General features: G+C 38.0%; 1 protein-coding gene across 2 annotated transcripts in view; it reads right to left on the bottom strand.

Annotated features, from left to right (window-relative positions):
• Eps15 (epidermal growth factor receptor pathway substrate 15) overlaps positions 1–12,861 on the bottom strand; it is a 119,551-nt gene that overhangs the window by 17,755 nt on the left and 88,935 nt on the right. For both annotated transcript variants that reach the window (XM_048351290.1, XM_048351291.1), the window contains exons 16-21: positions 12,282–12,485; positions 10,359–10,475; positions 9,986–10,076; positions 5,928–5,963; positions 3,841–3,977; positions 1,159–1,228 (exon numbers count right to left, since the gene is read on the bottom strand). In XM_048351290.1, the coding sequence (XP_048207247.1) occupies positions 1,159–1,228; positions 3,841–3,977; positions 5,928–5,963; positions 9,986–10,076; positions 10,359–10,475; positions 12,282–12,485 (655 nt within the window). The remainder of the gene's footprint in view (positions 1–1,158; positions 1,229–3,840; positions 3,978–5,927; positions 5,964–9,985; positions 10,077–10,358; positions 10,476–12,281; positions 12,486–12,861) is intronic.

Raw genomic sequence — 12,861 nt, forward strand, 5'->3', positions numbered from 1 at the left:
TGGGTTTGCTTCCTTCTGATTTTCTTCTCTCATGTAAAAGCCTGCTCACCTGTTTTATTTTTCAATGAACAGTGGGAAAGAAGCATACTTGGTTGAAAAGAGCTTCTTCCTTCCTTCCTTTTTTTTTTTTTTTTTGGTCAGTCATGGGGCTTGAACTCAAGGCCTGGCCTCTGTCCCTAATCTTTTTCACTCAAAGTTAGTGCTCTACCACTTTGAGCTACAGTGTCACATTTTTTCCCCTGGTGGTTAATTAGAGCTAAGAGTCTCATGGACTTTCCTGCCTGGGCTCGCTTTGAACTGTGATGCTCAGCTCTCAGTCTCCTGAGTAGCTAGAATTATAGTTTTGAGCCACCAGAGTTCTGCTAAAAAGCTTTTCAATTCCATAAGATCTAGCTTTCAAATTCCACTCGACCTAGGTTTCAAATCTAGTAAACTGGGGGCTGGGAATATGGCCTAGTGGCAAGAGTGCTTGCTTCCTACACATGAATCCTCAGCACCATATATATAGAAAACGGCCAGAAGTGGTGCTGTGGCTCAAGAGGTAGAATGCTAGCCTTGAGCAAAAAAAAAAAAAAGAAGCCAGGGACAGTGCTCAGGCCCTGAGTCCAAGCCCCAGGACTGGCAAAAAAAAAAAAACAAAAAACCCACCACCACAACAAAAAAAACCTTACTCAGATCTAGTAAGCTGGTTTATCTGGTTCAAATGTAATAATAATAAGCTGAGTAATCCTGATCAAGTTACTTAATGTTCTGATTTTTAGTTTCCTGATGTTTAAAATGTATTTTTTCAAAACAATTTCATTATCTACTGGAAGCCTTTAAACTATGCCAAGATCCTTTAAGAGTCAATGCTGACTTTCAAGATGCTAAGAAACACTACCTTTTATAAAGCAAAAAGTTCTTATTGGTTTTTATTGATATTTATTGGAAGGAGTACATGTTCTACAAAGACCTTTAACATGAAAAAATGAGATCTTGAATAATAAGCAAAATAAAAAATGGCATACAAACACCTGTCACTATTATTTGCTAGAAATTTTAAATTAGAAATAGGTATATTACAATTCAAAAGCTCAAATTAATCAAACAAAAATATTTTTGGGAAAAAAGCTTAGAAGATAACATTTAACATTCCATAAAACTGGTAAATTTATCTACCTGAATCAGTTGCTGCAATAACAATCGTTCCACCAGGAGCAAAAGGATCATTGTTCTTCAATGTTTCCCCCTAAACAAATTACACACCATGATAAATGAGAGAAATAACATTTCATATCTGAAATCCTACTTCCTCAAAATGTTCATCTCAAATTTCAATTTAAGGAATGCAAACATAATAAACAAATGCTTCCCCCTACTAATTTGCAGACTTATTAAAAAGAAATGATACCTATTCCTGTTTGATTTCTTTAACTGTGAACATAAATAATTCAGAAGACTTCATATGCCCCTCTTTTATTATAATCCCACACTTTCTCTGCAGCAGTGATTACCTGACTTTGATGATACTCACTTCATAATATTGCTACTTATACTGTATAGAAGCATAAAAAAAAATTTTTTTTTTGGCCAGTCCTGGGCCTTGGACTCAGGGCCTGAGCACTGTCCCTGGCTTCTTCCAGCTCAAGGCTAGCACTCTGCCACTTGAGCCACAGCGCCGCTTCTGGCCGTTTTCTGTATATGTGGTGCTGGGGAATCGAACCTAGGGCCTCGTGTATCCAAGGCAGGCACTCTTGTCACTAGGCTATATCCCCAGCCCCCTGTATAGAAGCATAAAATTTTAACTTTTTTTTTTTTCTGGAACTGGGGCTTGAACTCTTGGGCCTGGGAGCTATCACTGAGTTCCTTTTATGCAAGGGAGTGCTCTACCATTTGAACCATAGCACTACTTGCAGCTTTTTCTGTGATTATCTGGAGAAAAGAGTCTCATAGACTTTCCTGCCTGGGTTGATTTGAATCCTCAGGTTTCAGCCTCCTGAGCAGCTAGGATTAACAGGCATGAGCCAAGAGTGCCCAGCCTATTTTCACTTTTTTTTTTTTTTGCCAGTCCTGGGGCTTGAACTCAGGGCCTGAGCACTGTCCCTGGCTTCTTTTTGCTTAGTGCTAGCACTCTACCTCTTGAGCCAGCACCACTTCCAGCTTTTTCTGTTTATATGGTGCTGAGGAATCAAACCCAGGGCTTCATGCACTCTAGGCAAGCACTCTACCGCTAAGCTACATTCTCAGCCTTAATTTAACTTTGTATTCTGAACATATTTAGACTTATAGAAGAGTTGTAAAGACAATACAGTTCCCAAAAAAACTTTGCCAAGCTTCCTCGAATGTTATTTTTAAATAATTACAGGATATCTATTAAAGTTAAGGAATTAACAACACCAATATGAAACTACAAACAACAGACTTCATTTGGGATTTCAATAGTTTTTCCAATAATATCCTTTATCTACTCCCAGATGTACACTAGATGCATTAACTCTAGTTCTAGTTTTACCTCTCAGAACACACACACACACACACACACACACACACGTGGGGGGAAAATATAACAGTAGATGTAGCTCAGGGACTAGCCTAGCATGTATAAAGTCCTAGATTTAAGCCTCAGCATTTCAAAACTGAAAAGAAGGGAAATAAATGTCTCACAAGATTATTGTACAATTAAATGATGTATTGATAGAGCTTGACATCATTCCTGACACACAGGAGGTTGACTAAATAAACTATATTATATTGCCAACTCTTTAGAATGGAGAAGCTATGAAATGTCAGTGAGGGCAATATTTGTTTTAAAAACTAAGGAGAAAAAAACAGTACAACAAATGGCAGAAACAGCAGGGGAGAAAAATAGAAGGAATGTGTTGGGTTTTAATTAGGAAGTGCTAATTAGCTTGTTCTTTAAATGAAAGAAGTAGAGAATGAAGGGGTCGAATAAGGTAAGAGGAGAACACAGATTATAGTTAATTTTAGAATTTTGGGCAAATGAAACTAGGCACTTGTGGCTCATGACTATATTGCTAGCTAAGCTGAGCTCTGAGGATTAAAGTTCAAAGCCAGCCAGGGCAGAAAGTCCATGATTTTTTTTTTTTTTTGGTCAGGTGTGGGGCTTGAACTCTGGGCCTCGGTGCTGTCTCTGAGCTCTTCAGCTCAAGGCTAGCACTCTATCACTTGAGCCACAGTGCCACTTCTGGTTTTCTGGTGGTTAACTGGAGATAAGAGTCTCAAGGTCTTTTTCTGCCCGGGCTGGCTTTGAAGCATGATTCTCAGATCTCAGCCTCCTGAGTAGTTAGGATGACAGGCCTGAGCCACCAGTGCCGGATAGTCTATGATTCTTATCCCCAATTAACTAGCCAAAATCTGATGTGCTAGAGCATCAACCTTGAGTGAAAGAGCCAAGCAAGAAAGCAAGACCATGAGTTCAAACCCTAGTACTGCCACAAACTAATAAATTTTGGCAAATAAGTCCACACTGCAAAGTACACACTTGTACATTGATAGAGTATCCAGTAGTAGCCTGTGGAAACCACAAATATTTAGTTATAGAGATTTTCTCTGTTTAAATTCACTGGAAAAATACCAATTGTTACCTAGGGAAAACTACTGAGTACAGTTAAGGAAATAACTTAAGGATATTAAAAAAAGAAACAATTACTCATTTTATGCAACCTATCAACACACAGTGATACTAGTGGTAACTAGGCCACATTCCCAGCCCAAGAGAACTTTTTATATGACCCATTATACATAACCAAAAAAAGATTCTTTCACCATTGTATATTCAAGAAATTCACTAAGGACACTAGTTATCCATTCAACGTTACAGCTTTTAATCCTCCTACTTACAGATGTATTACTGTTATTGCTGAGTGTACTGAAAGGGTCAGTACTTGAAGTGGCAAAAGGATCAGTAGCAGATTGTTTGAAGAAGCAGTCAGATGCAAATGGATCTGAACCTTTGAAAGGATCACCACCAAATGGATCTAAGAAAACATAAGGTAGAAATATAAGAGATTAAAAAACCATTGACTAAATTTCCTATGATTCATTCATTGTCTTAGTAAAAAGACATTTTGAACTATATAAATTAACATTTATTTCAAGTTCCTTTGTGTTTTTGGTTAAGAATATAGAGTCTTTTACCTACTAAACTTACACTTCTTATTAGTATATAAAATGGACTGGGGGCATGGCCCTGAGTTCAATCCTTAATACTACCAAAAAGCAAAAAAAACCTTGACTCTTAATTGTAATTTTAAGGGGTTTAATGTAAACTCCCCTTATTCTAAGCTTTTTATAACTGAAAACTACAACAAAACTTTTAATTTATTCCTTTCTCTCAGCTCAAAGTTAACAGCCAATATTCTGAAATAGGTTTGGAAAATAAAACTAAATGGTAAATAAGATTTACTTTGTTTTTATAATCAATTAAAAGCATACTTTTCATTTAGTAATTCTTCAAGATAGTTGCGATTCTCCCATTCACACCCAAATGGGCTATATAATCTTAGGGAAGTAAAACTGTAATCCTAACCCTTTAGTGGTGCGTATGCTCATCTAAACTTTAGCAAATAAGGAGAAATTAAAAGTCATCATCACTTAAAGATTACTCTTTTTTTTTTGGTACTGGTCCTAGAACTTGAACTCAGGGCCTGGGAACTACCCCTGAGGTTTTTTTTTTGCTCAAGGCTAGTGCTCTATCATTTGAGCCACAGTTCTACTTCCAGCTTTTTTGGTAGTTAATTGGAGATAAGTCTCATGGATTTTCTTGCCCAGGTTGGCTTTGAATTCAGATCTCAGCCTCCTGAGTAGCTAGGAATACAGGCATCAGCCACCAACACCTAAATAAAGAATATTACTTTAAAAAAGTGAACTTGGGGTTGGGAGATTTAGATCAGTGCTACAGTACTTGTCTAATCTGGTGTAAGACTCTTGGGTTCATTCTCTAGCACTACAAAAAAAAAAAAAAAAAGAAAGAAACAAAGAAAAAAGGCTGAGTACTACTAGCTAATACCTGTAATCAGGAGGCTGAGATCTGAGGATCATAATTCAAAGCCAGCCTAAGCAGGAAAGTCTGTTAGTCTTATCTCCAGTTAACTTCCAAAAAGCAAGAAATAGAGCTTTGGTTCAAGTGGCAGAACTCTAGTTTTGAGCAAAAAAAAAAAAAGACCAGGGATAGTTCCTAGGCTCTGAGTTCAAGCCACAGCACCAGCACGCGCACACACACACACACACAATAATAACAACAACAATAACAACAACAAAGCTAACCTTTTAATAGAAAAATTCCCAAGACTATACTACTCTCTGAAAATGCCAGGCACAAACAGCATTGTACTATGGCTTAAGATCAGTTTCAAAACTCAATTTTATTTATTCATTCTTTTTAGCCAATCCTGGAGCTTGGACTCAGGGCCTGAGCATTGTCCCTGGCTTCTTTTTGCTCAAGGCTAGCACTCTGCCACTTGAGCCATAACGCCACTTCTGGCAGTTTTCTATATATGTGATGCTGGGGAATCAAATCCAGGGCTTCATGTATACGAGGCAAGCACTCTTGCCACTAGGCCATATTCCCAGCCCTCAAAACTCAATTTTATTTTATTTATTGCCGGTCCTGGGCCTTGGACTCAGGGCCTGAGCACTGTCCCTGGCTTCTTTTTGCTCAAGGCTAGCACCCTGCCACTTGAGCTACAGCACCACTTCTGGCCATTTTCTATATATGTGGTGCTGGGGAAGTGAACCCAGGGCTTTACGTATGGGAGGCAAGCACTCTTGCCACTAGGCCATATTCCCAGCTCGACAAAACTCACTTTTAAAACAGCTCATTTCCTGTAACTACCCAACTTGCCACTTAATGTTTCTATAGACAGCATAAACAACTTATAATTAAGCAAAGCTGAATTAAAGTTAAGATAAAACTCCTATATACTGACCAATCTTTCCAAAAGGATCATCTTTAAAAGGATCACCTGTGATAAAATAAGCAGAAATCACAATTACATTATTTGTGGTTGTGGCATATTTACTTTCTGAAACAGTAATTTTCAAACAAGGGCAAAGCAAAAGCAAAGTTAGTTTCATAACTGCATTCAAAGTAAATTATATCACCCAATTGGGGAATATTTAAGATAAAGAATAAAAGTTGAATTCAATATGCCTCATAAAAAAGGTAAATTTGATAGATTCAACTACAATTTGACAGATATGGGGGAAGGCAGGAGCATCAGCAAAAATTTTACTAACAAAAGCTACTCTTCATAAGAATAATGGATGGATCACCATTTTAGATATGAAGATTTAATGAGCTTCAGTAGGGAAAGTCTTGCAGAATTAAGCAGTCCAGAGGTAAACCATTTAATTAGTTAGCTAATACAGGTCCTGGGGCTTGAACTTAGACTTTCCTGCCAGGACTGACTTTGAATCTCAATCCTCAGCTTCTTGAGTAGCTAGGATGACAGGCTTTCATGAAACACTGGCACCTGGCTTATGGTTATTTTTGCAAGGGCCTTAAGAACCCACAATGGGGAAAGGACAGTCCTTTCAAAAATAGTATTGAGACAGTGGATTACACTTCACATTATATACAAAAATAAAAAATGAATTGAAGCTCTAGATGTAACAACTAAAACTACAAAACTCTCAGAAAAAAATTAGTAAATTCTGCTTCTTTGTATTAGGTAGTAATATATTTCTTGATATGACAGCAAATACACAAGAGAGAAAATAGATACACTGAACTCCATCAAAATTAGAAAGTATTATATGCAAAGTTAAGAATATAAAAGATAACACAAAATGCTGAGAATGGATTTCAAATCATATATTTGGTAAGAGCGTATTTGGAACATGTAAAGAGCTTTTACAAGTTAACAAGAAAAGACAAACACTCCAATTGTAAACTGGGCAAAATGACTTGGAGGTAGTGGTACTGGGATTGAGCTTAGGGCCTTGTCCTTGCTAGGCAGGCACTCTGTGTCACTGAAGCCACATCACCAGTCCCTTTTTATATTGCTTATTTTCCAGACAGGGTCTTGCTTTATGCTGAGGCCTATCTGAGCTGGTATCCTTCTACTTGTACTGCTGTGCCTCTGTGGATGACAAATGTGTCACTGTGCCAGTCATTGTCTTTCCCCATTGACTGGGACAACAGGAGTATGCCACTGTGCCCAGCCATTGGTAGAGAAGTTTTTCAGGTTAGCCTCAAATCATGATCCTCCAAATCTCTACTTCCCAAGTATGTGGAATTACAGGCTTGAGCCACCATACTTAGCTAGGCAAAATAATTTGATGGTTAATATAATTTGATGATTAATATATGATGATTAATATGATTTGAGCTTTTTTTTTCCCTCAAGGCTAAGCATTAGTGCTCTACCACTTGTCCAAGACTCTCGTGGGTGTATATTTCCCCCACGAGTGTGTGTATGAGGTTGCATTTCCTCCACATCCTTGCTAACATCTGTTATTATCTAGTCTTTTGAATGTAGCCATACTAGTGGTAAAAAGTGAAATCTCATTGTAGGGATGAATAATCTTGTTGAGCATCTTTGTATGTGTTTAATGGTCACTTGCATAATTACTTTGGAAAAATGTTTATTTAAATCATTTTGTCCATTTTAATATTACTGGTTATTGGGCTGGGAATGTGGCCAAGTAGTAGAGTACTTGCCTGGGCATGCATGAAGCCCCAGGTTTGATTCCCCAGTACCACATACACTGTGGCTCAAGTGGTAGAGTGCTAGCCTTTAGCAAAAGACAAAGAAGCTCAGTCAGGGACAGTGACCAGGCCCTGAGTTCAAGCCCTAGGATTGGCAAAAAAAAAAAAAAAAAAAAAAAATTAGTGGTTGTCAAGGATAGGGCTTGGAGGAATGGAAAGTGATTACTAAAGGGCATTAAGTTTTGTTTTTTTTATGGAGTGATAAGAACTGTTTCAAAATTAGGTTGTAGTGATGATTATAAAACAGTGAACACGGGCTGGGGATATGGCCTAGTGGCAAGAGTGCCTGCCTCATATACATGAGGCCCTGGGTTCGATTCCCCAGCACCACATATACAGAAAATGGCCAGAAGTGGTGCTGTGGCTCAAGTGGCAGAGTGCTAGCCTTGAGCAAAAAGAAGCCAGGGACAGTGCTCAGGCCCTGAGTCCAAGCCCCAGGACTGGCCAAAAAAAAAACAACAAACAAACAGTGAACACACTAAAACTATTCCAATGTCAACTGTTCCTTCTCTCCCTCCTTCCTTGTCTCTCTCTCTCATTTCTCTTGCTGCAGTACTGAGGACCAAATGCTAAGCAAGTGCTCAACCAGAGCTACACCCTCAGTCTCTGTATTTTTAAAACATACAACTTCTATGTTCTTGGATACCTCATATATCTCAATAAAATTTAATTAAAAAATAAGGTTCTCATATCTGGCCTCATTTCTGCCACGAATCTAAGTTACTTACTTAACTTGCCTTCTTTAGTTTTCTATTTGTAACACTGATTATCAAACTCAGTTTCACAAGTTAATTTAGGAAGTAAAACATAATGCAAAAGAACTTGGACACAAGTGATATTTAATACTGTGTATACTGGCATCAATCATTTTATTTTATTGAAGTTATATAATTTTTCAATAAGGCATAAGTATCTTAAAGGGTAAGAAACAGACTTACGACTCTACTATTATATATTCACGATTTTAAAAGTTCAGAGTTGGCTTGTTTTTGGAGACAAGGTCTAGTTCTGTATCCCAGGCTAACCACGAACATGCAATCATCTTGCCTCAGCCTATCAAATGATTGGGTTACAGGTATATGAAACAATGCCTGAACTGGTATTAGTGTTTTTAGCAACTAATTTATTGGTTAACTTCAGAAAGCAATCTCCAATTACTGCTCTATAACATTTCTTTCTTTTGGGATCCTTTTTAAAAAATATAATTTTATTGTTATTATTAAGGTGTTACACAGAGAGGCTACCATTTTGTAAGTCAGGTAATGAGTACACTTTTTGGGGGGTGGGATAGTTGTGGGGAGTTGAACTCAGGGCCTGGGTGCTGTCTCTGAGCTTTTTTTCACTCAAGGCTATACTACTGCTCTACCACTTTGAGCTACAGTGCTACTTTCAGTTTTTTGGTGGTTAATTGAAGAGTCTCACAGATTTTCCCACCCAGGCTGGATTCAAACAGCTTCTCCAATCTCAGCCTCCTGAGGAGCTAGGATTACAGGCATGAGCCACCATCATCCAGCAATGAGTACAATTCTTTTCAGACAATGTCACCTTTTTCTTCACTTTCCCTCAGTCACTTCCTCCCAACCCTGCCCACAAGTTGCATAGTTCATTTTCCACATACTGTCCTTTGGGTCCTATTTTTAAGAAGCACAGACTTAATCAGAGGTTCATAAAATATAACCCCAAAGGTTAGTTCTAGGATTTAGTTGCCTGCCAAGAATAAATATTAGCAATTTAAGAATATAGACTCTTGTGCTATCAAAACGGAACCCCTAAGCCAATTGGGGGTGGTTCTTGCTTGTACTTTGGAGGCTGACATGATTTGTGGTTTGAGGCCAGTCTAGGCAAAGAGTTTGTGAGATTCCCATCTCAATCAATGAAAACATGGTGTTGTAATGTATGCCTACACATAAGTGTTAATAGAAGGATTAGGGTTCATACTAGAGTAGGCATAACTTTTGAGATCCTATGAAAAACAACTGAAGCACAAAGAGCTAGGATTGTGGCTCAAGTGACAGAGTGCTTACCTAGCACGAACAAGGCCCTGAGTTCAAACCAAAGCGTCAGAAAAAAAAAAACCTGAAGCCATAATTCAGACAGTTTATACATTAAAAAGTCTTGTCTTTTGTCAGGGAGCTAGAGGTGTAGCTCAAATGTTAGAGCACGTGCCTACCAAGTGCAAGGCTCTGAGATCTAAACACAACATGACACAAAAAATAAGAAAGCCTTTTTCTTTTTTTTTTTGCTAAGCTTAAAATATATAACAAAGATACTTACTGCCAACAAAAGGATCAGATTGGAAAAAATCCAAGTTTGTATCTGCAGCTGGTTCTGTCAGTGAACTTGATTCTACATTAAATGGATCTTCCTAAAAATAATTTTTAATTAAAAAACCATTAGGAATAAAAAATTTTAAATGTAACATACAAAATGAAAATAACCCACATTCAGATCATATATGTGCTTTCAAAATCAGTAAATATTTTTGCACTAATGAAGAATATTTAAAATGAGGGTAGAGGCATGGCTCAAGCCAGTAGGGTACCTCCCTAACAAGTGTGAGACCCTGAGTTCAAACCCTAGCCTCAAAAGAACACTGAACACATTAGTGATAAGAACCTTTAAGAGCCTTCAAATATAAAATGTTTACCTCTTTTGAATGTCCATCATTATCATATTCAGGACTAACTTTCTCACTAACAGTTGCAGTCAGTACTTCATTTTCATCAGTCACATCAGAAGGTGGTAGTTCAGGACTACTTCTTGCCTACCAAAAAAAATCATAATCATACTTACATACATTTATATAACTTCCTACACATGTATATATGTGTATACATAATCTATGTATATATTTGTGTATGTGCTGGGATCAAATGCAGGGCCTTGAGAATGCTAGGCAAGCACTTACATATGTCTATATTCTGTGTTTCTGCCTACCTGCCTAGCTACATATCTGACTAATTTTGGTGTTGGGGATCAAACCTAGGGTCTAGACAAGCTCTGTACCACTGAACTACAGCCCTAGACTTACCTACAAAATATTAATGTAACATGGATTAACAATAGTCTTTTCTTTCTTTGTTGGGGAGGGTTGAGGGAAGATCTAGCCCTTTGTATTTTAGTTTATTTTTCACATAGGTCCTGGTATTTTTGTGTAGGGCTGGCCTCAAATCATGTCCTACCTCAGTTTCTCATGAGGCTAGAATTATGCTCAGCCCAATAATATTGTTTTTGACTTGGCAGAGAAAGAAGACAAGCAGAACATAATCACAGAATTATTTCTTCTCCTATAATCAGCCTTAGAAAAATGGTGTCACCAAGCATCAAAGCCACTTACGCTAGAGGCTGTCACCGGGATTCCAAATATTATTCAGTTTGTTTCATCCTTTTTTTCAAATTCTACTCCTTTCCTCCTCCTCACTATCATCATCATCATCATCATCATCATCATCATCATCGGTTGTGGGGCTTGAACTCTGGGCCTGGGAGCTCTCCCTGAGCACTTCAGGTCAAGGCTAGTACTCTACCACTTTGAACCACAGCACCACTGTTGGTTGTCTGGTGGTTAATTGGAGTCTTATGGACTTTCCTGCTGGGCCAGCTTTGAACCTCAAAACTCAGATCTCAGTTTCCTGAGTAGCTAGGATTACAGGCATGAGCCTCTGGTGCCTTCATTGTTTATTTATCACTTTTCTTTTTGGCCAGTCCTGGAGCTTGGACTCAGGGCCTGAGCACTGTCCTTGGCTTCTTTTTGCTCAGGGATAGCACTCTGCCACTTGAGCCACAGCGCCACTTCTGGTCATTTCATGTATATGTGGTGCTGGGGAATCGAACCCCAGGGCTTCATCTATACGAGGCAAGCACTCTTGCCACTAGGCCATATCCCCAGCCCCTCTTCATTGTTTTTTATTTGCAGTCTCTCAAGTCAAGCCCTCCCTCCTCTCTCCCATTTTGGCTGCTAAGATGCACCCTTCCAAACTACTTTCCTTATAATAGGAAAAAGACAGATCTAGGATATGAGTCTCATTGTAGTGCTTCTGGTTAAAAGTTCTTCAAGGGCTTTTCATTGTTCTCTTGATTTAGATCATTAGATTAAAAGGCTTAAAAACTGGGGAAATCTATTTTATGCCATCCTAATATGTTTGAAGGATAATCTAGTAATCTTCTTTTTGCTTAAAATACTGAGCAGTATATCTATAACTGCCAAGTCTAAATTTACAGAATGCTATAAAATTTTCGATGCTTAACAGCTCCCCAAACTGTCATCCTATCAATTTACCTGCTTAATTTTAGGCTAAACTCCCCTAGACTACCAACAACTTTTTAATTTTTCTCGATATATTTCTCACATTTTAAAATGATAAAACACACTAGTTAAAATTATGTGCAACAGCAGTTAAAAGCCACTAAAACTATTAAATTGGGACTCATTGTCTCTCAAAAAGAAATCTTAATTATCTTCAAATGAGACATGAGAGCATTTATATTACATGATGCTGATAAATCTCTGATCAGCATCAATCTTTTCTTCTACAGTTAGTGATGAAGGTTATGGAACCACTTGACTCACGGGAGACTCCTGGTGTATGGGCTCAGACTCTAGGTTGCTCTGGCCTTCGGCATGTTCATTAAGGTTGGCTGTTTCACTGCTGCTGGTGCTGAGGCTACAATAATCTGTAGCACCATTTACAAGAATGCTGTGTGGGCTACTGCAACAATTTGATTGATCATTATGATTTTCCAGATCTTTCATTTCCATCAGTCTCATTTGCATCTGTCAATACAAAGTAGAAATGGAAAAAGAAATTATTGCTAGAAATATATTTAACATAAAAATAACTATAACCCTAGACTTGGGTGAATGATAAACTTGCTTCTTGCCAGAAGAATCCTCTGGGAATGCAGCATGACTTAGAAGGGGTTCAGTAAATTCTCCCAAAAAGTTTTCTTGAAATCCCAGTACAATGCATTTGTTTTTGCAAATCTTCTGTAACCTCCAAGAATTTTGATTCAGATATCTACAAACTAGCAGTCCTCCAGGCAATAATTAGAAAAAGAGCTAGGATATTGGAGGGAAAGACAATAAATGAAAAGAGATTTAAGAGAGATACAAAAGCTAAAGGAGAATAGAAAAGAATCAGCCATACTCC

This window comes from Perognathus longimembris, chromosome 7, assembly GCF_023159225.1.
Source record: "Perognathus longimembris pacificus isolate PPM17 chromosome 7, ASM2315922v1, whole genome shotgun sequence".
Taxonomy (NCBI): Eukaryota; Metazoa; Chordata; class Mammalia; order Rodentia; family Heteromyidae; genus Perognathus; species Perognathus longimembris.